Genomic DNA, 27,060 nt, shown 5'->3' with positions numbered 1-27,060 from the left:
TGTAAACCCATGAGACAGAGCCCCACCCTGTGTTGTTTGCATGCATGTATCTTAACCAGTTAGTCAGGGTGTATAGATGTCCTTTGTAGAGTGTTTTATGAGAAACTTCCCTATTCACTGACTGGACAATAGACACCTGCCTTTGTCTGTGCGTATAGCTTACATAACCCCAAATGAAATGCTGAAGTGAATTCAAATTGACAAGATTGATTTCAATTTAGCAGAGCTTGTTCCCACCCTGTACCTTCTCACACCATTATACACAATGTCCTGTTGTTCACCACAACCACGACACAGAAGTTTCCTTTGGTTTCTGATGGTTACTTGACCATAACTCAATATACATTGACCACACATTGTTGGTTCTGTAATGCCTTATTCACAACCATGATCAAATGTATGCACATGTCGTTAGTTTTCATGGCACTACTCAATTTACATTGAACTCTGACCTGTGCTGTGAAACAAACATAACATGAACTTGAGCAGCTTGAGCCACAGTGGCAGCATCTGTAGTCCGATGGAGCTCAATTGCTGGCCCACAGCATTGGGTTCGAGTAGGGATGTAGGGTCACCCTGAGGCCACTGCTCTCTGAGACATGTCAAGTGACGTTGTATTATACTGAGGGACATTATTTGTCTATGCGCTCTTTGTCCTCCCTATCTGAGTAGGTTTGTGTGTGTACGTAGAAGGCCTAGGGGTAGTGTGTATGCTGTTGTTGTTCACACATTTTCAGGTTCTATAGACAGATTGTTTGCTAAGCCACTGCAGTGTGCCATCAAACATCATTAGTTTTATTAGGCGCACAGAAGCTCTCTGTTAAAAAAAAATGCTGAATTATATGAAAGCAGTTTAATTTCCTGAGTTTGATTATCATGCTCTGTCCTGCTCTGTCCATTATTTCTATTGTCTACATGCATGTGGCTTGGCAGTACCAGCCATTGACTAATAGTAGGATGGAGTGGAGACCAGGAGGAAAGCTGAGTCAGAGAAGGGCCAACGAAAGCAGACATAGGGAGGTTTTAAAGCCACCCGGAGCCCCTTGAGCTAAAAAAAGGCCTGACTTATCCCTCTGTTTCCAACATCCTGTCGAAAAGGAGTGTGTGTGTGTGTGTGTGTGTGTGTGTGTGTGTGTGTGTGTGTGTGTGTGTGTGTGTCTTGCCAAAGGAGATGGGGGTTCCCCTCAGAACACCAGCCAGTCACGCACACACGCTACCCCAGAGGCTACTGTAAAACACACTCTGAATTGTCTCTAGGTTAAGGCTGTCAGCCAACATCCTGGGGAAGCCTCCACTATGTGAAATACAATCTTTAATCACTTACACTTCTACGGTAAGAAAAAAGCCTTCCACTCCTTTAAGGGGTCTGTGAGTGAGGGAGCTGAATAATCTAGCCTAATGGTAGTTCTGGTTACGTTGTTCACCTTTTAGGATTCTAGATTAGACATATAACTCAAATAGACTCTTGCTGGTGTTGACCCAGTATGGAGAGAAACTGCTATATGAATGTAAAATGTTATTATCGTTATAAATCTGTTATTTATAGATGTGTGATGACATAACGTCTCCTTCCTGTATGTGGGAATACACTGTCAGATGCTGGCTCACATGTGCCAGAACAAAGACTCTGGCTTGCACCTCCACTCCTAATAGTAGCAGCCCTGATTTATTTGATTTGATCTGTTTTCTTCCCTGGCTGCCTGCAACTACATTTTGGGAGGCACCGCCAGTGCCGTGACTCTGGCCCCATTGTGTGTCACTACTGACCCTAGTCAGGCTGCCACCTGGTCTCATGGCTGCAGGAAGGACTTGCTTCCCCCGCTACTCAACCAGTGCAACATACGGACATCCTGGAACCTGCCTGGCTGAGATCAGAGATGGTGGCACAGCCTCTCAACAGCGCTGGCTGTCACACAGGAGCCAATGAAGTATCTTCGTTTTAGCACCACCAGCCGCTGGGTACTAGTTGGAAATCTTGTCTGCTGTTCTTTGTTCTGCAGTGTTAAAAGTTGAAACCTAATACAAACGGGTTGGATAAATAGGCTGTTAAACTACTCTGTGTGTACTGTGTATTTATCTGCAGCAGAGGGAGGATCGGTCATTTCCCATTAGCTGGGTGGGCCATGGTTGAGCGGTGACTTCATTATAACTCCATTATAATCACGTCTGCAGGGGAATCTGATATGTTAGAGTAAAGGATGACGTCCCTCCTGTTCAGATCCTTCACCCCCTCCCCCTCTCTCAAAGGTTTTGAGAAGAAAGGCAGAGGCTATTTTCTGCTGCTCGCCTCATGCCCAGTGTGGCATTGCGTCCCACCGCTGCCACGAGGAAGCCCAAATTACAGCCGTGGCTCCTGCTGACTGTGTGATCAGGGTGTGCCAGGCGCACCGCTCCTTCCACCCCCAGCCCCACCCCTCAGACCCTGGTCAGAGCTGGTGGCCTCAGGGCCAATGGCTTGCCCTTTCATGTGCCCATTGAGTGCCTTGTTGTAATTTCCGCGCTGATAATAAAAGAAGCTTTGGTGTATAAATGGCAACTCTGTTCGGTGAATGGTGCGTCAATTTGCTGTTCTCCGTCCTTTTCATGGTCATGATGATTACATGATGCTGTGCCCAAGCAGATGGTCTGATTTAATTCAGGTTTCCTCTCTCTCTCTCTCCTCTTGTCACAGGGTGTGGCCACTATGCAGGCTTAGGACAGATTGGGTCTTTTGGCCCTTAAGCCTGAGTGTGAGCTGCTGCTTTTGAGTTTTTTTGGTGAACTGTAACAAATTAGATTTATGTATGCCCCACCTTGCCCTGCAAATGGAGGGGTGTTTCTACAGACGTTTTGTTGCCCCCGTCTCTTGGTTTGCCTCTGATGGGAGCTCTTGTTCCCCATGCACCAGCTTGCAGGTCTATTCATATTGTGATCGGGCCATTCATATGCCCAGCTCGCTTCATAATGGGAGCTTAGGGTGGTGCTGGGAGGAACATGGTGGGTCACATCGGACGACGGCTGACCATTTGACAAACTTCCCTAGCAGGGCACCTCCCACTCCGACTCCCAACCCCTCCCCTACTCGGCCCTGACCACTCCCCTGCCCCCACCCCTTATCGGAGCAGGGTAATTGGGATGGTTGTCCTTTGTCAAGCTCATGTCGAGCGGTGAGGCTGTTTTCACAAAGCACAGACATCTGCAGCGGTGCCCTGCACATTTCAGCAGTGACGTAATGTCCCATCATTGCCTCCCTCTCCAACCATAGGGAGGTAGGGCCAGTGGCTGGGCTGGGTTGGGTTAGGGCTGCCCAGGCCCCAGCACTTGGCCCTGGCCCAGAACACTGTGTGATGATGTGGAACCCAAACGTCTATTAGCCAGGCTGAGTGTTGACTCCTCACTGCAGCCTGGAATACATTAATCTGGGTCACTCCCAATCACTCCTCAGGGCTGACTGCTAGCAGTAGTCAATCGGTCAACATATCAGCGGTCAACAATGGTTCAGCTCTCTGTGATTATACTTTGATAATAAATACTACGTATTTATTGAATTGCCTGTACGTGCTTGAGACTGTGACAATCTCAAAGCCCAAATGCAATGGCAATACTAGTCTGATAGTCTGGTCATTTTAATTAGTGTAGTCTGGTCAATGTAATTACATGATTGGACTTCGAGTCGAATATGATAGAATGTTGTTCCTGGAGTAATTACAGAGTTACTAAACATGTATAGGGCCAATTTAATGTAAAGTGTGACCAAAGATTGCACTCAAACAAAAATGCATTGGACTTTGTGATCTCGTATTTAGCAGCAGGTCCTAGTCCCATTGATTGTGGCGTGTGAACACTGTTCCCACACCCAGAGTCTGTGGGATCAGAGATTCCAATCGTCTAGGACACTGGTGCGTGTAACTACTTAATTAATAACATTACTCATCACTGAGAGCCAGTACCCATTCCCATTGGGTGAAGAATTGGGTCATGACCTGCCACTAAAATTAGACACTTGGGAATGCATTCCTTAAAAATTACCTCAATCTATACATGCACAGTACTTACAGTGAACATGACTTATGGCTCTGAGGTTGTAATCATTAGACATATTTCAAATGAATCTCTGACGGGCTAGGTTAAAGTCAAAATGAAGTGCTGAGTTGTATTTTAACATAATTGACATGTCCACAATGACCCCTCTCTAATTTGGACCACTATCTCTTTAGTCCTTCCATTGTCATGAAACAGACATATCCCCGGAGGGGTCTACAAAGGCATGGCAGAGTCTGCTTACTGTACCTTGACTTTAAAAAAATAAATGAATCATCATCATATTTTCACAACAGAAAGGGGGTGTGAAGGAGGGTTGAGCAAAAGGGAAACTACATGCAACATTTCCTTCACAATCAGAGCTATTATTAGTGGTGGCTCTGGAAAATTCCTGAGTAATGAATGCAGAAAAGTACAGACTGAGGGAAATTGGGAGACCTAGCTGGCTAATGTGGAGTCTCGTGGGCTGGTGAAGGAGAGTTGGAACATTGTTATAACAGCACTGAAGAAGACTGTTTGTGTGCCAAGTGTGATCCATAAAGCCCAGCAGCCAATAGGATGGCTTCTACCCTTTTGCGGTGTGTGTCTTTAAAGATGTAGACCACTGCAATGCCAATCATCAAAGGTTTAACGCTTTCCACCTCAACCACCGCCCTCCCCCCCACCCGCGCGCCCCACGCCGCCCCAGCCTTACTTTCCCTCTGAGGAGGACAATGACAAATACTGCATTGTTAGGGAATCCAGTAAGTCTTCTATACCGTGTCCCACTTTCCCATTGTGTCACCATCCTGGAATGTATGTACAAAAGGGGCCTCATGTTCTGACCACCATCCCCTGTATTTGATATGTCAATATAAGTTGATGCAAAATAGGGAATTCAACTGGGTCACCTCACAATAGAAGCCTTCGACTGATTTCAACTGTCTTCTCAATAGGATTTCTCTCCATAAACAAAGAATGGAAAATGACTTGTCCATTTCCACACACATTGTTCTTCCCATCAGCTGTAGAAAAAAGCAGAACCAGAAATAGCTCTATCAAGAGTAGAACATGTCATAATGGATAATGGTCAATATGACGCAACCAATGATTTTAAACCTCAGCTAAGTGGCCACTGCACCGACATTAGTACCCCAAACAATGTAGCTCCACTGATGTGACCTAGTTTTAATCTGGGATGTAACGTGCTATCGATAAGTAAACATGTGGCCTGGCCCAACAGTTTGCCACTTATCTAAACATTTACTGTCCTATTAACACTGAGAATAAGGGAGTAATGAATGAATGAATGAATGAATGAATGAATGAATGAATGAATGGTCTTTATTGTCATTGATATAGTACAGGTACCATACAACGAAATTTGGGAGGGGGGGGCTCCCCTGGTGCTAGGAAAAAAAAAACTAAAAACAAGAAGGGAAAAGAGCTGGTTTACATAAATAAAGGCTATGTACACTAGTATCCACTATACTATACTATACAAATAAAACACTGTGCTGTACTCTATGCTATGCTATACCTATTCTAACATTTCCTATCTCTGAACCTTATGTACCCGAGGGTTGTCATATTGCACATAGTGTTATTGCACATTCATTTAAAGTGTCGCAGTTTGCAGGTTTGAAATGTTCACAGTTGTGTTTCAGTATTGCACTTGATTCAGGAGTACTTGAGTAAGGGAGAATCAAAAACATTATACACATTGAAACTCAAATCCTCAAGAGCGTGTATGTAGTCCATAAACCCACTCAGAAGTCACTTGGATTTATTCAACTTGGAAAGTAGAGGATATGGAATTGGAGGTGACTGGTCTTCAAACTGACTTGAAATGATGGAAATCTGTGATGCGATACCAGTGTTCTTATTGATTTCTGTGTCTGTCCTTGTGTGCTGCAGCTATGCCCTGGCAGATGAGGCCTACCGTTCTCTGAGGGACCAGGATAAGGATCAGTGCATCCTCATCACAGGAGAGAGTGGAGCAGGAAAGACTGGTGAGTCCCTCATCAAACACACCATGGACCCACCATTTTATGAGGATCTTTCTCATAAAATCAACATCGAAGGATTCGTACAAACTAATTGTTGCAGCTAAACTAATAGCTACTCAAGGGTTAAGGGATAGGCCCTTGGAGCTCCAAAAACATTGGAGGCCACTGTTTGTAGTGTTCCAGAACATTCTGTTCAATGTAATAAGACTTCTATCGAAGGGCAACTGTATGATAAGAGGTGCACTTACACTAACAACATGCAGGAGGATTTAGATTGTTAGATTACTGAGAACTGTGACTTGAATATGTTTTGGGAATGCCTAAGTCAGGTTTAAACTAAAGATAAATTCCTCTGTACAGAACATGATTCACCAATTCTCAATTGTCAATGCTTTGTCAGTCTGTGCTGTCAAGTTGTATTGTTCCTACCAAGAAATCACACATGCCATACAAAATCATACAAAAGATACTTGCTGTAGAAACTAATTCCCAGGTGTTGGCCATATTTAGTTGGCAGCATCGTGACTGGCTGGAAAGGCCTCACATTCCCTATAGGATGATATCATACCATACAGTCCCCACACAGTAGTTTTAAAGGTTATTTTCTCTTGTGGTTTCATGTTGCTCTTCTACCAAAGCTATCAAAATCCAACTTCACATTTGGGTTTACTGTTACTCTTTTACAAGCTTTATCCTTTCAACTGTCTCATTTCCGCTATGATAGCCAAAGACTTTAGAATTTGGTCTGACGGTACGAAATCAGAATTAAGTTGTGTTCCTATTCATGTTTTTCATAAAAGCCCTTTCATCATTCTAGCATAGCTTGTGGTAGCTTTCTTATGGTGGACATTATCAGGCTTTGCTAGCGTGGCAATCCTCCTCTGGAGGTCCTGGAAGCTTCACTCCATCTGCACATGTCTGCCAGGTGAAGATCTGATGGAGTGCGCCATGGAGTGATTTACGAATGTGGTGTCAATTCAGTTGACTCCCCATTTGGTTCCTATTAAACTTGCTACACGTGGCCTTCATTTCACTAAAGAAGAGACATAAATACATTTATGTCAACAACAGAAAATATCCCATTCGCCCAGCCTTGAAGCCTTGTTCTGTGGTTAACCATTGCTTTGAAGCATTGGATTATCAAACACGCCATGTTGACATCCATCCCTGAGTCAGTACATTGTTGTGATCCAAGTGTGACAGGTCAAGATTATCAAAATATATGTATTTTTTTATGGTTACAGGGGGGGGGGGGGGTGCGCAATCAGTCATGATTGGAATCATCTATTTTTAGCTGACCAGATGTTTTTTATCTAGTGTATGACCACAACAATTGACAATCTGCTGATGTATCAAGCGTACAACCACCCATATTTCTTGTGTTTTTTTGGGTGGAGGTTGCGGAGGGCTCTTTTAAATATTGATTTTTTTTGTGCCAGTCACTCATGGGTTTAAAGTCCAATTCAGGAAGTCAGTCAGCAAAGGCAATGAGTTAGGATTTGGGTAATCTCATCATTTTTCTAGGTTTACAGGGGATGAGGTTGATGAAAATGGGTCTGTTTTCTTGGGGTATAAGGGGTAGGGATGGGAATTGATGAGATGTTATTGATACCGATTCCATTATTGATTCTGCTTATCGGTTCGATTTTTTATTGATTCCCTTATCGATTCCTGATCAATTTACTCTGTGAAAAAACACAGGTTTTCAGCGTCAACACAGCTTTTCTGAGTCTCTGAACAGTGTATAATAGCTGAACATAACATTTGAACATAAATAAAAATTTGCTTGAGCAGCTGGCTGTAGCTTCATAGCTAACTGTTGCAACAGCCTGTCTGTCATCATCTAAAATGGATGAAATGGGAGAATATTTGTACAGCATTCGTTTTCATTTAGGGTTTCTTAGTGAAAGGAAAAAATCTGCTAAACCTGCCTGCGTGGTGCTAATATTACTAGCATAGGATATTTACCCTCAGTAATGTAGCGTGGTCAAACGTTCTGGCCACAATACTATCCCTATGGGAACGGGTTCAAAGTTCAAAGTCCTCTGTCAGGCAAAATAGCATAAGTCCACATGGGGACTTTTTAAACTGTTCAAAATATCCCAAATAGTGTATGTTTACCTTACACTATACACCTTAAACGTTAATTCATGTTATCATTACACTTACTGCTGAAAACTGTCAGTGCTTTCTTCTCAGAAACAATAACGTATATGAAGGTAGCATTTGTTGAAGCATAAACGGTTGTGCTTTTAGTAGCAAGTACATCAAAAGACGAAGCTTAATAATAATAAAAACACATATTCGTAAATACGTTCGTAAATACACTCTGGAAATCTGCTCTAGTTTCAGAGTGTTCTGGTCTTGGAAATCAGTTTGTTTATGAATGGTCAGTTAAAAGTCTTTACAAACTAACTGTAAACATGTTGGACACCAACAATAACATTACCATTATTTCGCTGGCGGCCAACAATTTTACGTTATCGTGTTAACATTAGCGTTGACATTAGCTAGCTTTCTGTTGCTAACTTTAGTGATGTTGACAGTAGATACTCGTTAACTGACGTTGCCATTTTCATTTTTTTAAATTCATTCAAATGAACGTTAATTCATCCCATGTATTAACATGATTATTACCTTTTTAAAAAAACTAGTTTTTTTTTACCCATGGATGCGTGTTGAATAATACTAGAGTACCAATCAAGCCGTAACCATAACATTTTGCAACGACTTGCTCCGAAATGTTTAAATTGGAATGTTCAGACGCTCGGACAACTGTCAGCGCATGTACAATACATGACGGCATCGAAAAAAGGAATCGATAACCTCGGAGGCGTACGTTTCCGACGCATCGAACAGTTACCGGTTCTCAACTGGAGAATAATAATAAGGGGTCAGCGTACTCATGTTGTTCACTTAATTTACATCCTCATACGGAAATGGCAGCCTTGTACTTGTTATTGCAACTTTCCTCTGAGACTTACTGTACTATGTGTATTCACTCTTGATAGTTCTACTGCACCAGTGTATGAGGAAATACTGAGGTTCAACAGCTGAAATAGGGCCACAAATGTAAACTCAAGACATCTTACCTCAACCCCTTATGTCTGCATGTAGACTGGAGTCTGGAGGGCGGGAGTCTACATAACGAGTAGTGCTACAGTATCTGTATGTGACAGAGGCTACCTTCTGAACCTAGTAGGGAGGGTATTTTGTTTAGCGGTAGGGATGCAGTATAACCTTATATAGTATAACCTTTAAAGGATTCATGGAAAGCTGTGACAAAATATGTTTTTTGTTACCATATAGGTGACAATGCATACTTCTCTTCCCTTGGACAAGGCTGAATGCTGATGTTCATTTTGATGTTCAGGCCAAACAGTCCCATTTTAGATCTTACAGTACCTTTTGAGATGACCAAACATGATTTTGGGCTTACTCGCTGTTTAATGTTTGTGCTGATATTCTCTAGATTGCACTCATGTAATTTTCATGATCATTTTCATCAGCTCTTGTTCCTGCTCTCCTCTCTACTCTCTTATTTATATATATATATATATTGACTGACTCAGTTTCTAGGTCACCCCATGAATTGGGGGATAGATGTTCTAGACATCATGACAGTTATCCTTAAAAATGTGTTGCTCTCTGCCAAGGGGATGAATCAGGATCATTACAAATGCATAGCTCATCAGGTCCTACAGATGCTCAGACAATTTTCAATCCTGACATGGGAAGTGATGGAGGGTAAAGGATTATTCATCCAGCCCTCTTTTAGCTTGGACATGGTACATACGTGCTCCTCAGAGCCCAGTGAAGCCAGTGTGATTAATAACGGCCCAATGTAATAATGAACAACATCTAACCAAACAAGGTGATGGCAGTCCTGGACCGTGTGAACAGTGTTCCATCCCCCACTACTGGCCCCAAAGTGGGGTTCACACCCTGTCCCAGTAGGGCTTTTGGGAATGATGTAAGGGGGATTTAGGGGGTGTGGCTGTGTCAGGGTTGTGTCTTAGCACCATTTTGGTGAGAATTACTCTTGACCTCGTCTGTTGCGCTGTGTGTTCCAGAGGCCAGTAAGCTGGTGATGTCATATGTCGCTGCGGTGTGCGGTAAGGGCCAGGAGGTGAACAAGGTAAAGGAGCAGCTGCTTCAGTCCAATCCCGTGTTGGAAGGTGAGTACTCAACCCCACCACCTCCTTTCACTTTCCCCTGAACCAAATTCAGATTGGGAGTAACTCTGAGCCATCAGTTGGAGCCACATTAACACATGCTTCTGCTTTTTCTATCCTTCTCCCTTTGGCCATTTCTCACACAATTCACTGCCCCTCTCAACCCACAAAAACCAAGAACTTGAATATTCTTGTTAATCAATCATTAATGCATGTTAATTTATGATTGATTACACTTTTTTTTTTGTCGTTGTTGAATATCTATGATGGAGAGAATCTACAATCTGTTGCTCTTTTATTATAGGAACGGTTTGCATAACGTCACTCCTCACTTCTTCACATTGAGACACAACAACAAGACCATAATTCAATGTTCAGCTTTCCCCAGTCTACTGCATTAGGGGGGAAAACTACCCATACCTCCGTGCTGGCACAAAGACAGCTGTGTTTTAATTGGGGGCTGCAGACAGGAAATGCCCATGAATGATGAAGCAGTGCCCAGTATTGAGCTGCTTTACAGCCTGGCCCAGAGCACATCTGTAAGAGTTTAGCTGCTGGCTGTAATGACCCATAAGGTAGAGAGAGGCAGAGCAGACTTCCTGCTGCATACTGCCCTCTCCTCTCTCTCCCTCCCTCTCTGCTTCTACATCTCTCTTGTCCATCTTTCTATTCTCTCTCTCTCTCTCTCTCTCTCTCTCTCTCTCTCTCTCTCTCTCTCTCTCTCTCTCTCTCTCTCTCTCTCTCTCTCTCTCTCTCTCTCAACCCCCACCCACCCTTAGGCCTGCTTTGTACTAGTTTAAAATCACAGACATGCATGTTGGTAATAAGGTTAATCAACACTCATTCATTAGCTGGCCAATTAAGCACACTAAGCCATGTGGTGTGCTGAACGACAAATTAATGCTATTTACTGTAGATACAGATAAGTGCTGTTTTTTAACTGGTGCTCCCATGAACCTCGGCTTGTTCAAGGAGTGTGCAAATGTGTACCTCAGGGTATTTACTTGTTAATGGTTTGTAGTTGTGGTGTGTGAATTGAGCTATGAAATACTGTAGACCTTTCATTTGTGCTCTGTTGTTATTCATTGTTTCGTTTACGTAAGCACAAAAACACTGACTTAAATGGAGTGAGACTGCATCTAGCCTTAAGCCTTCAAAGCCTCCAAGCTTTGTTTTATCCATACCATCAATAACATGATGTGATAGAGTTATGAGGCTTCATCAACACAAATGGCTTTGAGATGTCGGTGATGCATGACTGACCCCTGAATGAAGACAAGACTGCAGATCTGCATCATCAAAATATTTTTCCTGAATACCAATTCAATAGCACTCACTGTGGCAATGCAAACCTGCCTACAAATACATTTGTAATAGACTGAGTTGGATCACCTTTTCTGCCGGACTGATACTCATGCTAACATGCCAATAATATGTCTCCTCCTTTTCAGCTTTTGGAAATGCCAAAACCGTGAGAAATGACAACTCATCTCGGTTTGTAAGTATGTTTTTTTGTTTTCTGTGAGGGCTTCAATGTTTTTTTCCTCCAATGAGACAGTGTTTGCTTAAGACCCAGCTCAGGTGGACCTTTGATCTGATCTGGACGTCAGCATTGGCAAACAAACCATTCACCTCTTCTCTTTTGCCTTTCACTTCCTTGTGTTTCACCCTTTCTCCTTCCCTCGCCCCTCCCTCATGTTCTTCCTGCGTATCAGTTACTTCATCAGTCTTACTCTTAACTTGCCAAGGAGAGATTGCCTTTGGTTTAATAGTAAGGCTGTGAAAGCCTTCTTCTCACATCCTCTGTACAGTAGTTTTTTCCTGTTCATTAGGATAGGTGTGATTTTTATCATCAGTGAGTACTTTGTGACCAGCATCTGGACACGTTTGTCTTTTGCAGGGTCTGACATAACACTAAGCAATTACAGTTACAGCACAGGACAGGACAGAAATGAAACTCAAGTCAGTGTAACATTTTTTGGCAACTATCTCCAGATGTCTGCCGATGGCCCCTGCCAAGTTGCCTGTGTTTGGGAACTGCTGTCTTCTCCAGAAGCTCATCTCCTTGTGTCTTGTTTTTCGCAAGAGAGATGGCTCTAAAGCACTTCTGCTGTCCACCCACCTGGCCCAGGCGCCACTATGCTGCTCCCTTGTTTACAGATTACACCACATGCAAGATTACACTCTGCTGGTATAGAGACATTATTGGTACTATAGCCACTAGCCAATGATTCCCCTGACTTTTGATCTACAATGTCGTTCATCAGTGGCCATTGGCTGACTGTTCATGCAGAACATGTTTGGTTGCAGACACATTACCTTTCCGCCATAATGACTGATGTGGCTTGCATTCTGCATTCTGGTGCAAAACAAATGGCTGCTGAGCATCACATCAAGTGTAATGTACAATACTGTTACTGAGGCTTTGATGGTGAGATAACATCATGTGTGATTGTGAGTGATGCAACCGCTATCTTGCTCAAGATTTTTTTATCTGGCACACTAATCTAGGAAAACATTTTATTTCCAGACAGTGGAGATATGAAACTAGACGTACCATTTTGGACTGCAGTTTTTTGTACAGGGCTTTCTCACGCTCGCTGGCGGCATTTTCAGGGGGCCCATTGGCAGCAGCTGCCTTATTCAGATTCCTCCTTGATGTCATCACATTTCTGCAGGCTTCCCCAATCAGACTGAAAACACACTGCGCCCTGCCTCAGACCCTAACCCTAACTGCGCCCTGCCTCAGACCCTAACCGAACCTCACTCAATGTCTCATGTCCCACAGATATATAATTCCATGACGCAGTCTAGGGCACTAGTGCATGCCTTACCTGATGTATTTCTTTAAGCTCCTAGTGGAGCAAAGGTCCTTAACTACTGCACTTGTGTGTATTATCTTCCCCCCTCACCCTCTGTGTGTGTACTTTTCATAACGTTTCTGCCACAGTCCATGGGTGAGGCCAACTGTATACAGTACCTGTTGGTTTAGGTTGTCATAGAGAGGATATTATGCAGGATTATGCCTGACCTGTTTATGTTTAGTTAACCTTGGTATAAACCCCACTGGATGAGCAATGAACACCTTATTGTTTTCCACTTAATCCCATTTAGTTAATAATTCATCTCCTTAGGATGATGAGCACAAACGTCCCTCTGCGGAGAGACTAGGGGATCATGTTGAATTTGGCTGCAGCCATTGCCAGTTGAGCCACAGCTTTTTGAAGAACTGTCAGCTATAAATAAAAGTAGAAAAAAAAAATCAGTTTGAAAAAGACACTGGGCTCTCTGTTCTGACCCAAAACTTAAACAGAGGGGGAGAAATGGTTTGTTTTACCCTTCCACTGGGGGGAGAAAAAAAAGTCATTTCCTTCACAGTAGTCTATTACTTCATAGCGAACCTATTTGAGATTGGCAGCTGACTCTATGAATACATCTGTGCATGGAGACAAAATGACTTTGTAGAGAAACTCTTATTGCCTCTCGTAAGGCTCATATTTCTGTGAGGTTTACAGTGATCCCTGCCTGTGAGAGCTTCCTCCAGAACTGTGTGGCACTCCTCCAAAGTAACCTTGCTGCCACAGTATTAAAGGCCTTGATGCTGTGTCATCAAGGGGCAGGCTCTGTTCCCAATGCATCCCATTGGTCCTCTTTTATCTTATTTTGGCTGCTTGGAAAAGGTCTTCATTGCTAAAAAATGTCATTGATTTACTAAAATGAGAGTTTTTTGCTACCTACAATATGTTTATCTGTTCCTTTGGTTTCAGGAAGTTTTAATCACTGTGTTCTCTTTCCCTTCACAGGGGAAGTATATGGACATCGAGTTTGACTTCAAAGGAGACCCTATGGGTGGAGTTATAAGCAACTGTTAGTATTATGAGGTGGAATATCTCTCTCACACACACACACACACACACACACACACACACACACACACCTTCTAGCTACCCTAGCCACATGTTAAACTGTTCTATCTATCCTCTCATGTCCCAGCTGGGAGCTTTGTACAGATTATGTGGACTCTCCCACAGACACAGATAGCTCAATTAGACTGCCCAGCCCTCCCACCCTGGTAAATGGTTTGTCACGCACAGCACAATACGGATGGAGGTGACCATAGCGCGCTATTGCCCACGTGCCGTCCCTGACCGCCGGTCGGCTCACTAAAGACTAAAGAGAGAGCCTGATCAATATAACACTGTTTGTTTCGAGTCAATAGACGGTCAGTGACACAGGACTACGTTTGGCAGTTGCCTGCAACATGAAACCTACAACTCCCATGTCTCTCTCTTTGCCCCTCGGACTCTTTGCTTACATTTTGTTGGAAAACTGGAAAATCTGCTAGTAGTGGTCACAGGAAACAAAGAGTGTTTGATCTCTGACTCACAGATTCTCCACTGCCTGTCTGTTGGGAGAGCTCGTGGATGTTGTCCAGTACAAGGAGAGGTTTATGATGGAGAGAGGGACATGTGACTAGGGGGTCTTTTCACATGGCTCTGCACAATGTGCCTAAGGGGGTTTCTGTCCTCAGACGTCACAGGCAATAAATTCCTCTGTTCCTTGACCCAACAGCTGAATCAGCTACTGTAACACCTTGTTTTCACCCTGTCTCCAGCTCCATGCCTTGAGGTCTTCTACTGTATAACTGTGGAGGGAGAGCAGGAGCACCCACATGCCTTGTTAACAGAATCGAGTGCATCAGGGTTACTGACACTCCATGCTCAGTAGTTATGGTGGGATAATGGTAGCGTGATAAGAAAAGACAATTCAACATCCAAATGGCTAAGCTTTTGGTGCTTGTTAAATCCTAGTCAAAACAACAAAACAGGATATGGGCTCTTTTCCTACATTACACACATTATAGCATGTCCAACATTTCTGCTTTAATGTATGTTTGTTTATCTAAAAAATAAATTTAAAAAAAGCAGTGCATCCTGAATGCTGCCTGATGTGAATACCATTGCATATTTCACAAATACTTTATAACAGAACAGACATGAACAACATAGCACAGCCTACGGTGGTAAAAGACAATAACAACACTGAACTCTCATCGTGTACAAAAGGTGGAAGGTCCCTCAGGCGGACACTTTCTCTAGAACATTCTTCAGCCTAGCTTCCTGCATGTTATTCTGCCTTGTTAGAAGAACTCGGTTTGCTCAGGAGGATGAGTGCAGTCGCATTTGTCTCAATGAAGCGAGGGTGGAGGGTGACATTTCGTAAAGAGAGGGTGACACAGAGAGGCACACTCAGAGTGGCAGAGAAAGTGGATCTTTTGTGTCTGAAGTCTTGTCTGCTGTTCTTTGATTACAGTTGAAAGGGAGCACTCGCTGGCCCACACTCTAAAAGAGATTCTACATTATTGATGAGCTGGCGGCCCCAGAGCCACTTAGTGGTGACCGCTGTGGAGTGTGACAGTGGGCGGTACAGATTCGTGACCACCACCTACCTGCTAGCTGATTACTGGGGCTCTCTCCGTTGACCTCAGCTGCCTCTGTAGAGTGGCAGGGCCAATGGCATTAGCGATGCACCAGAGTGTCTGGACTGTAAAATACAGTATGAAGTGGGCTTCAAAATGCCCGTAAGCATTGAATGTCCATAGAGTGTGTGAGTCAGGACTTGGAGCTGGTAAACTAAAAGCTAACAGGTAACAGCTCCCCCTCCAGAACTCAGTGTTGGAAGATTTCTGCTTTTAACCAAACTTCCCTATAACTATAATAATATAACTAGGATAAAGCAGAGGCTGATTTGCTTATTGTCAAGGCAGTACATAGATATGGGTTGTGTTGAGCTCTTTGAACTACAACAGTGGCTGCTGAAATTGAAAATGGTACCATACTCGATTTGTGTTTTAGTATCACCAGACTCCATACACCCCCCCCCCTCCCCCCAATCAGGTGTTATATTTGGTCAGTAGCCCTGGAGAAGGAGCTGGTTTTTGATCTCCTCATATGGTTTCCTCTTCTGAGACTTCCCGTCCCGGCACCACTTATACAAACAATGAACAATGAGAGTCCAACAGTGGCTTGGTCACCGTGGAAACCCTAATATTTAGTAGCACCAGGGATCCATATGCCCCACAGATGTGTTTTGGACACTGACCATGTGTGGACATAAAAGATTAAGTGATGTTATTGATTTCAATAATACCTCATTGAATCACAGTTTTATATTTCCTATCTTAACCATTGTTTGATTGTAGAGAGTCATGTCTCATGGTCTGTTTTTAACAGGCATGTCTCAATCCTGCCCTTCTGTCTCAATCCTGCCCTTTTGTCTCTCTCTCCCTCAGATCTTCTAGAGAAGTCCAGGGTGGTCAAGCAGCCAAGGGGAGAGAGGAACTTCCACATTTTCTACCAGCTTCTGTCTGGAGCTTCAGATGACACTCTTAGTGAGTTACTAACACACACACACACACACACACACACACACACACACACACACACACACACACACCTCCTCTCTGACTGACCCACACTCAGTTAGTTTTATTTAATTCCAAAACACTATATATCCACTTGCTAAAATGTTTGTCATGTTACATTGCTCATCAAAAATCTAAATAATCAAGATTGCTTGACGTTCTTGATAATGGTCTTTGATTTGCTTCAATGGTGTACAAACATCAAAAGGATGATTTATCAGCAGTAATTTAACTTGTAATCTAATGACTCGTGCTGTGGCAGTAGAATAGATTTCCTTGATACTTGATACAGGTCTTTAAAAGGCCCATTCAGTCTGCTTCTCTGAAGTGCATTGCACCTGCACAACAACAAGTGAATTGATATACCATGTTAAAGCCATGTGTTTGCCTTTCTGACCCACAGAAAAGCTGAAGTTGAACAGAGACTTTAGCAAATACAACTACCTGAGTCTGGATTCAGCCACTGTCAATGGGCTGGATGACGCAGCAAGCTTTAGGACCGTTAGGGTAAGTCTGTCAACCTACGCAAGGATTACTGTACATACAGTACACATGCACACACCCCTCTTTTTGGAGTGCCACTCATTTTTCAGCTTTCCCCTCGGAACAGAGTTACAAGGGGTAGTGGTTGAAATCTTCCCTTATGAAATGGGATAACACTTCAAGACCTGATACGTCATCAGTAGTATAATAGAAAAGCATGGATTCACGCCATCAATCGAACAAACATGTCATCAATGATTTCATATGCTGAAAGATATCAGCATACTAGCTTTTTTTTGTTATGCTTGTTAGAAAGAAAAGGTCTATAAAAAATGTAAATGACATTAAACTAAGTTAATACGATGGGTCAAATCTTTATTAAAGAAGAACATAATTAAATTTGTGGGTTTTTGTTGCTTGTGCATTCGCCACTATCTTGCCAATGATTCACAAGACATTCTGGGAGATTTCTCACAACACTCGATTTTGAGTGTGCCTCTGAACTGTTTGGAGGGCAAAGTAGCCCTACCACTTTGCCCTACCCCTCTATCCAAACAAGAATCGGAAAACACCCTACCCCTACGCGTGAACGTGCAAAATGGAGGGGTAGGGCTAAATTGTAGGAGCAAAGGGTGTATTGGGATTGGGCCATATAGACACACACTCAGGGACTAATTCCTTCTCAATGGCTGTGCTAATGGTGTCTGCCATTATGTCAAGCTGTTTTTGCACTGTGACCAAGGGTAAGAGGTGGGTTGAGCTCTTTATCTCCTATATGAACCAATGAGCAGGTTGATTGGATAAGGGTAACTCTGGCCTATGTTCCTACGTATCCATGCGTTGATTATGGCTACCCTCCACTCCGCCACAGCCCTCTCTCCCTGTCATGTAACCTGAACTTTGAATTAACACTAAGAGTGACTGAAATGGCCAAATGCCAGCCATATCATAAACAGAAGCTTTTAGATTCTCTCTTTTTTCATAATATATATATATACTGTATATGTTTTTAGGGCATTTCTGCTTTATGGTTGAGATGAGAGGAAGGATGACATGCAGGATAGGTCAATGGCCGGAATCAAACCAGGGACCCTGCGATTACGTGGTATGCTCCTTAGTGAACTAAGCGACACTGGCGCCCCTGCTTTTAGATTGTCAATGACAGTCTGGCTTCTGTGGGAAACCTGAGAGAGAGACGGCAGCTGCATCCTTACTTCCAATCACACTGACACGTGGGGATGTGGAGCATGGTCCCCGTGTGTAGTCTCTCTTCCTGTCTGTTGTTGATGATGACACATCAGAGGATGTTATGTGTTGACTTGGCCCTGTCTTAGCCCACTCTACTGTACTCCACTCCACTCTACTCCCTGCTCCTTGGTCCTCTCCTCACTGCATCCTGCCTAACCACTTCTCTCAGCGAGCTTCCCAGATATAGCAGGCCTTTGCACAGCTGCAGTCCAAGCCAACACAATAGTGTCCGGTCCTAGAACAATGGGGCTCTCCACTGGATATGAAGCTGAGCCTGAGCCGAAGGCGGCCAGAGTCTTTTCACACCCTCTGTGACAATGGTGTCAAATCATAATAGCACGTTATTCATACATAGTCACACTCACCCCATCTCTGTACCCTAGTACAGCACTAGTCTCACCATCCTCTCTCCAGACACACCCCTCCACGTTTTCTTTGACTGATTTAATATTTGTCCCTTGTTGCCATTCCAGAATGCCATGCAAATCGTGGGCTTCATGGAGGACGAGGTGCTGTCGGTGTTGGAGCTGGTAGCCGCCGTCCTCAAGCTGGGGAACATTGAGTTCAAGCCTGAGTCTCGGGTCAACGGCTTCGACGAGAGCAGGGTCAAGGACAAGAACGGTAATTCTATGGTCTGAAAAGAGATCTTAACAGAATCTAAAAGAAAGGCACAATAATGGCCAAATATCCCAGTTCTCGTTCATGGTATTTGTGCATAGGATATGTATTTTGTTTTCTTTGTATTTTAAAAAATGCTAAATTCCAATATTGTGGCAGTAGTTATAATTCTTTAGATATTTTTTAATTATTATTAATTGCCTGGTGAGATGATTGATATGTACAGATATCATATTACACCAAATGATCACACCAGACAAGTAGTCACTCCACGTACATTCTGTTATGGTGATAATCATTGCCACCTACTGGCTGATGTGTCAATATCCCCATGGCTTAATAACTATGAGTAAGTAGATGGATGTATTGTGTTATTACACGGTACCGTGTTATCTTTATTGCTCCCAGCTGTACTCCATTAAGCAAATATCATAATTTACATGTCTGAATTGCCCAGAACTTTGCACTCTTTGCAAACAGACTCTGAGCATTGTACACTGACATGGAAAACTCAACTTTGTGGTGTCATAGTCATAAGATCCACACTTCCACTCTCTAAAATTAGACTGGGTTATTACAAGTTCCCCCTGCTACCATTTGCCGCTGTATGGACAGTATACAAATACTTTTGTCAACACCTTCTCTTACATAAGACCACAGAATAGGATGATTGGTCTGTGGTACCGAAGTACATTAAGCTAACATGCTTAAGTAACTCCTCATACACACGACTCCATTTGACTACTGCGGAGAATCACGGCTGTAATGTTTGGGCCAGAGAGGGAAGGGGACCCTCTTATCCCGAGGAGATCCCTTGAACAGCCTGACCTGACAGTGGGTCGCCCTCAGGTCCCCTATTAACACCCCCATGGCTACCTATTAGGACCATATGGCACTGACTGAGGGTCGAGTTTATATATATATAATATATATATACACACACTGTACTGTATTTTACTTGCAGGAGGCACTTGCAGTACATTCACCTATATCATTAGAGTCATATACAGTATTCATCACCTGTTTGTTTTCTCTAGAGCCCTGTCCCTCACAGAGCTCATTGAGGCTTGAATGTTTTGTCCTTGACTTTTGTTCTGATTTGAATATTTTTTCTCTTCTTCTCTGCCCTCATTGTATAGACCTGAAGGAGATGTGTGAGCTGTTGGGGATTGAACAGTCTGTGCTGGAGAGGGCTTTCAGCTACCGCACAGTGGAGGCCAAGATGGAGAAAGTTTCCACCACACTCAATGTGGCCCAGGTTAGAACATGAATCTGTCATTCTGTATAGCAACTCACTGTAGTCATAAACAATAACAAGTCATTGGCGACCTTGAAACTGGCACATACAGTTTGAAACGCTGGGAGGTATTACTTCCCTTTGACTTAGCTGTCTACCACACTCCCATTCCTCATCTATACTACATGGAAATCTATCAATTATAGATGAAGAGCTCTCTCCTGAAAATGCAGAAGCAGGTCACATTTTGGACCTATATAACCCCAGGCACATAATGTTCATCACAGAAACGTGTTGCTCCAACAAAGCAACTAAATAAGGGTATATACTGTAAGGGATCAACTTCACCCATGACTGGTGGTGTGAACACTCCTGGCGAAGACAAATCTGGTTTCTGGAGGCGTCATGACCATCCCCTAGTGCTTTACTGACAATGTAGACCAGAATGTCCTCTCACAAACATCCGTCCAGATGAGTAAACAAAGGGTAGAAAAAAAAGAGATTACAACCGGAGACAATAAATCACAACGCAACACAGCCTCAGAGCAACCTTGTAGCCTTCAGGAATGCCAGTTCATCCATAACACATTATCACCAGTCCAAACACCAACCCCTACTAGTGTCTGTGGGTTATGCTTGGTTCTGCCCTTGCCATAAGTCCAATGTCACTCCGGGTCTCGTCTTACACTCTCTGGCTGTGTGTGTTGTGTGCTGTGTGTTTGCCAAGTTTACATGAGGGATGACAGGCTTTACTCCAGTATGGCGGTGAGCCAGCAGACGAGCCTCCTAAACTATAGGGATCAGATTTTGCCCGGGATGCTCCTCCTCAGACAACGCAATGTGTAATTTCACTGTTGCTCCGCAGATGATTGGAGTGAGGCAAATCTAGTTGCTCTGATTTGACAACATGTGTGACTTGATGCAGTGTAATGTTTTCCAGCTGTCAACTTCTGGCTCCACTGTTATATGTGAACTGTGTTGTTGTGTCTCTTGTTTAGCATTTTTGTTTATCTATTAAACCCATATGTATATCTGACTTGACAGGCCTACTACGCCCGTGATGCCTTGGCCAAAAACCTCTACAGCCGTCTTTTCAGCTGGCTGGTCACCAGGATCAATGAAAGTATCAAGGTACTGTATGTCCTCTCTGGTCTCATTCTTTATAATCGTAATAGTGAAAATGTTTACCACTGAATCACATGTCGTTGTGTCTCGTACTGTAGCAGAGAACAGTATATCTCAGTACCCTCTCTTAAATGTCTAACCACAGGCTCAGGCCAAAACACGCCACAAGGTGATGGGTGTCCTGGACATCTATGGCTTTGAAATCTTTGAGGTAAGGCTAATGAAAGACAGTTTTTAACATCTTACAGTAGACTTTCTTTCAAGTCAAGCATGATCTTTTACCAATTCCTTATGAGGTTAAAAGCTCTGCAGAAACATGTATAGGTTTGTGAAATTTGACAACCCAATACCCCAGGCTATCAGCTTGCTAGAGGTAACCATTTGAATTCAATTAGTAGCCATCTGAGGATAATGGTTGTGAAGTTGATGTGTCCAAAAAGTGCATGTGCTCTCGTCCCTGTTCCCCACTCATTGTGAAGTCCTCCTCTCTCCTGAATGTTGTTGTGTCTGGGTCGACAGGATGGAGTAAGTACACCTGCCGAGGGTTTGCTGTGGCAGTGTGCATGCTGTGATCTCAGTCTTTAATCCTAGTCCTAATTCAGCTCTTTATCTGAAAAACAAAAGCACCCAAGGGAGCAGCCTGCCACCTGGCTGAAAAACAAAATACTCCTTTTTAACGTAGACAACTGTTGTGATTTAAACGTTGTCATGATATTCATATACTGTTTGAGGAGCAAGGCCCTGTGAAAACCTTATCTGGCTGTGCGCTGCAGTGCTATCTGACTTGGATGTCTGTTATGAGGTTTACTGGTAACTGTCTGTCACCATGTACTGTCAAAAAGCACTGCAGTTCCAGCTCTTGAGGCCTTTTTCAGGATGCCGTGAGCTGCCCTTGGAGAGTGCTGAGGTGTGCTGATGCCGTATTGTAGGAGCAGCAGAGATGCTGAAGTTTGCAGTTGCTTGTGTTCTTGGGATAAAGATGCACTGGTCTTTCTATTAAGGGGATGAGAGGACACTAATATAACAGGTTTATTTGAAGGGTGTGTGAACACTCTCTCTGTTATGTTTGTCCTGTCCTTCCTGATCAGAAGTCTCCAGTACATCTTTCAATCCATGTGCTTTTAAAGTAGGCATGCAGTTCTAACCTAGCGTATCCTAAGCAAATGAATGGTACCTAACCCAAACCAACTGTCATGCTGTTAGCCAAGAGGAGTCACTAACCCAGTCATAATTGATAAGAAAAGGGCATAATTGTGAGGCTTAAAATGGTTCGCAATCTTTCACATTTTCAAAGGCTAATTTTAAAGGTCACACACACAGTTCATAAACACACACAGGGCCTTTGGAGGGTAGTTAACATGTATCCATGATAGGACATGCAGATAAGCCTTTATCTATTGTTGCAAAACTGTGTACTCTTGATTTTGTTCAGTAGTGGTTGTAAAGCAATAGGGTTGTCACCACCAAGTAAAACGCCTTTCCAGGCCCTTGGTTTCCTTGCCTGATTGGAAGCAGTGCCTCAAATCTATGAGAATAGTTCCCACAGTGCAACGTGAGGGAGAGACAGACAGACAGAGAGAGAGAGAACAGATTTGCTCTGTTTGTTTGGAAAGAGACATTTTCTTTGTTAGCGTGACATAACAGTGGAGGAATGGCTAGAGGAATGCTGGAGTCGAAGCTTTTTTGGCAGTGTTCTAGTGGGATCCAAGAGACACAGGGGGGAACAAGAACCCAGGGTGACCCTAAAGCTTATCGAAGGCTCATGACAACATAGAAACAGGTGGCAACAGATGGGTGGTTTTTTTCTTCAGAGGCTCGAGGACAGCAGTGTATTCGTGAGCCCACAGCAGTGTGTTAGTGAGAAATGTTAGTGATGTTCCACTATGTACATCTAGAAGGGGTAAAATGTGTCCTAATGACAGAACAGATGTCAAAATGGTGTCTGTGGGCTTACAGGACAACAGCTTTGAGCAGTTCATCATCAACTACTGCAATGAGAAGCTGCAGCAGATCTTCATTGAGCTGACGCTGCGCGAAGAGCAGGAGGAATACATCCGGGAGGTAAGTTGTCCTCCCTCTCACTGGCCCCGCTCTTACAGTAAGATTTGTTACACTAAACGGTGGCACACACATAGTGGAAGGAGTTGCCCATACAGCCCACACCCCCCTCCCACCACCTACAGTACATTCCACACGTTGACAAGCCCAGTTTTGGTGTGAACAAAGCATGTCATGGTTTGTTTCAGTATGTCAGAGCTGTGGTGTTGACCCTTCCATATCAGTCATCCGTTAAACCTTTCGCCACATTTCTGCCCAGTATGCTCTGTTTCTCTCTAGCTCTTTCTCTGCTTCATACCCCTCCCATTTCACCTCCCATTCTTTTCTCCACCCTCACCCCTCTCTCTAACTCTCCTCACCATTCTCCCCATCTCTCTTGCCTTTTTCTTTCCCTCTGTGGGCTTGGGGACGGAAGTGATTCTTCACTCCAGCAGGGGTAAACACACTTCTCCCCTTGGGGCTCGAGCCTCTGTTTGCTTTCAAAGCGCTAAGTATGTGAGTGCTGCTCCCTTGACCTCCCCTCCATGATATTCCACTCCCTGGCCCTCTTCCAGAGGAGTGCATGGGAAAATACCACGCTTTGCAAGACTGGGGCGGCGGGAAAGAGGGGAGGACCACCAATAGGGAGTCCACATCCCAGATCGCTAACCCACCCACTGCACAGCCCCAACCCCTCATCACCCCCAAACCTGGTCCCCCTGTCACACAGCCCAAATCAACTGCGACCACTTTCCCAGCCCATTCCATAAGATTTTCATCAAAAGCCTGATCTCAGTGAGGCACATTATTTTCCTGTTCAACAGTCCAAAATGCTCTTTCAGGGACGTTTCCTTCTTATGAAGACCTATGAGTTATGAAGAACTATGAAGAATTATGAAGACCTTCTAAAGGCCACAATGCTGCTGTCTTATTATAAGCAGTTTTATAGAAAAGGGCAGTTGTCATGCTTAAAGGCCACCAGTCAGGGCAGACATTTAGAGACGATCAGGGACCTGCTTTAAATTATTCTCTCTCGTTGACTAGATGCTCATTGGTTAGCGGTCTGAGGTGGTCAATGGCTTTATTTCTTTAACCAGTCAAGTCTGTATTAGACTTTCCTCAAAACCCCAAGTGTATGTTGAATGAGGGAAGAAAGAGTAATAGGCCTTTGACCCCTGCCCTTGTTTGTTTACAGGGCATTGAATGGACCAACATCGAATATTTCAACAACGCCATTATCTGTGACCTCATCGAGAATGTAAGTTGGCTTCAGTGTCGTCTTATTCTTCAAAAGCAAACAATGTCATTTCACAAGTGTCCACGATCCACTGCTGACATAGTCTCCCATTGTGACAGTTTACAGCCTGTCGAGGGACAGTCTCAATGATGATTTAACAGCCCTTGAGCTCATCATTTTCTTTAATGATTTTTATACCGCAAAAATAATGCCATTCTAAAGCACTGTGTGCCTTATGGCAAGTATAAACATCAATGTTTGGAAATGTATGACAGCCTCTCATTACGTGCTACCTCTCTCATTTCCCCTTCCTCCCTCTTTTCAGAACCAGAATGGGATCTTGGCTATGCTGGATGAGGAGTGCCTTCGGCCAGGCACAGTGACTGACGAAACCTTCCTGGACAAGCTTAACACCATATGTGCAGAGCACCTGCACTTTGAGAGCCGCCTCAGCAAGAACTCCAAGTTCCTCACCGACCACAGCCTGCCACATACCTGCTTCCGTATCCAGCATTACGCTGGGAAGGTAGGAACCATAGACACGCACACACATCATTGGTAGGAACTCACCTCAGTCATAATGGGACCACAAGGATAATACAGTATGAAGTCAGTGGAAAGCTTGGACCAATAATGATTGCATTCACCCAAGTGAGGATTACCGAAAGTGTGTCATTTTCATGATAAGGAAACAGTAATACACAAGATTCAAGATTGACATGATTGAGTTAATAGACTTATAATCCTAACTACCTCAGTTTGGATGAGCCAGAAATAGTCATTACTCTAAAATTACAACAATATTACAACAATACTATGAATAGTAGTGGCAAAAAAGATGCATGATCCTTTACAGTAGCCTAGAATAAGACAAGTGTGATTAATGATGCCTCTTGGTGTGTAGGTGCTGTACCGTGATGTACCTGATTAACGATGCCTCTTGGTGTGTAGGTGCTGTACCGTGCAGAGGGCTTTGTAGACAAGAATAATGACCTGCTGTACAGAGACCTGTCCCAGGCCATGTACAAGGCCAACCACAGCCTGATGAAATACCTCTTCCCAGAGGGCAACCCTGCCAAGATCAACCTGAAGAGGCCGCCTACGGCAGGCTTCCAGTTTAAGGCCTCAGTGGGAACACTTATGAGGAACCTGCAGACCAAGAACCCCAACTACATCAGGTATATAACAGTTACACTGACAGCCGTGTAAGTAACAGGTGGTCAAAGACAAAGTTGATATTAACTTCACAACAACCCAACAGTTAAAACCTACTGTCGACGTGGCCCTTTCCTCAGCACTGTCCCAATGCTAATGGAATGATAATAAGATTCTCCCATGTGTCGTGTCTGACCTCCACTCTGGCTTCTTTCCTCAGGTGCATCAAGCCCAATGACAAGAAGGCGGCCCACATCTTCACCGATTCGCTGGTGTGCCACCAGGTGCGTTACCTGGGCCTGATGGAGAATGTACGTGTGAGGAGGGCTGGCTACGCCTTCCGCCAGCCCTACGAGCCGTGCCTGGAGCGCTACAAGATGCTCTGCAAGCAGACCTGGCCCCACTGGAGAGGTCCCGCCAGGTATGCCCGTCCAGAATGGAGTGCCTATCACTGAGCAATAAGTGTCTACCTCGTTCTCCCAGTTCCATATCAGCCAAGTGTTCAAGAACTAACCGATGCCTGTCGCGCTTGTTGTTCATGAAGCGGATGTTACACAGAGCCATGACATCATATCCGGGGGAATGTCAGTAAATTTAGGTAAAACACGGACTTTGCTTATCCTGTGCGAATGCACCACACGAAACACAGACGTTGGGGGGTACTTTCTAAATTACTCTGAGGTCCCCAGATAATACTAATCCCGTCCGAATAGGGCTTATGTCAACAAGCCCTGTTAGTATGGTACATTGCCTTGTCGCTATCTGGTTGCTTAGGGTGACTATCAGACAAACCAGAGTGAATTCATGCTCCTCTTTATCCTGGACATGTTGGGGCGTTGTGTCCATATCTCTGCTGTGTGCCCATATGTCTGACTCATGTTTCATTTCCTGTAAAGGTAACACATTGATTCATATCTGTTGTGTGTTAAGCATTTGCTTTCCAGTGGGTCTACTGTCCTGATCTGTTTTTCCATAATACAGTGTGTGAGTGGTTCATGTGGTCACAACATGTTTTTCATCCCACATGATGAAGATATGGACCTCTATCGTCTTTGAATGACGTTCTTTCTCTCTGTGTCTCCCTCGCATATCAGCCTGTGTGTGTGTGTCTCTCCTCTCCCCCCCCTCGGTCTCCTTCCCTCTGCCTTTCATTTTAACTGGCTTTATTTTGTCCCCTGTGGGGAGTAAAGAATGTAACCAATCTGTCCCCCTACAGGGATGGAGTAGAGGTGCTGCTGTCTGACCTTCAAGTTCCAGCGGAGGAGTTTGCCTACGGACGCTCAAAGATCTTCATCAGGAACCCCAGAACGGTA

The 27,060-nt window shown here is 43.9% G+C and overlaps 1 protein-coding gene across 3 annotated transcripts in view; it reads left to right on the top strand.

Annotated features, from left to right (window-relative positions):
- Nucleotides 1-27,060, top strand: part of myo1b (myosin IB) — a 62,661-nt gene that overhangs the window by 25,169 nt on the left and 10,432 nt on the right. For all 3 annotated transcript variants that reach the window (XM_080535514.1, XM_080535513.1, XM_080535512.1), the window contains exons 4-19: nucleotides 5,917-6,011; nucleotides 10,082-10,186; nucleotides 11,635-11,681; nucleotides 13,987-14,050; nucleotides 16,476-16,574; nucleotides 17,011-17,114; nucleotides 18,812-18,959; nucleotides 20,096-20,214; nucleotides 21,238-21,324; nucleotides 21,464-21,529; nucleotides 23,275-23,379; nucleotides 24,551-24,613; nucleotides 24,918-25,118; nucleotides 25,544-25,770; nucleotides 25,968-26,168; nucleotides 26,964-27,057. In XM_080535514.1, coding sequence (XP_080391640.1) covers nucleotides 5,917-6,011; nucleotides 10,082-10,186; nucleotides 11,635-11,681; nucleotides 13,987-14,050; nucleotides 16,476-16,574; nucleotides 17,011-17,114; nucleotides 18,812-18,959; nucleotides 20,096-20,214; nucleotides 21,238-21,324; nucleotides 21,464-21,529; nucleotides 23,275-23,379; nucleotides 24,551-24,613; nucleotides 24,918-25,118; nucleotides 25,544-25,770; nucleotides 25,968-26,168; nucleotides 26,964-27,057 — 1,825 coding nt within the window. The remainder of the gene's footprint in view (nucleotides 1-5,916; nucleotides 6,012-10,081; nucleotides 10,187-11,634; nucleotides 11,682-13,986; nucleotides 14,051-16,475; nucleotides 16,575-17,010; nucleotides 17,115-18,811; nucleotides 18,960-20,095; nucleotides 20,215-21,237; nucleotides 21,325-21,463; nucleotides 21,530-23,274; nucleotides 23,380-24,550; nucleotides 24,614-24,917; nucleotides 25,119-25,543; nucleotides 25,771-25,967; nucleotides 26,169-26,963; nucleotides 27,058-27,060) is intronic.

The sequence above is a fragment of the Nansenia antarctica genome, assembly GCF_963989245.1.
Source record: "Nansenia antarctica genome assembly, chromosome: 7".
In the NCBI taxonomy this organism is placed as follows: domain Eukaryota; kingdom Metazoa; phylum Chordata; class Actinopteri; order Argentiniformes; family Microstomatidae; genus Nansenia; species Nansenia antarctica.
Note: the sequence above shows the minus strand (reverse complement) of the source record. Positions and strands in the feature narration are given on the sequence as shown.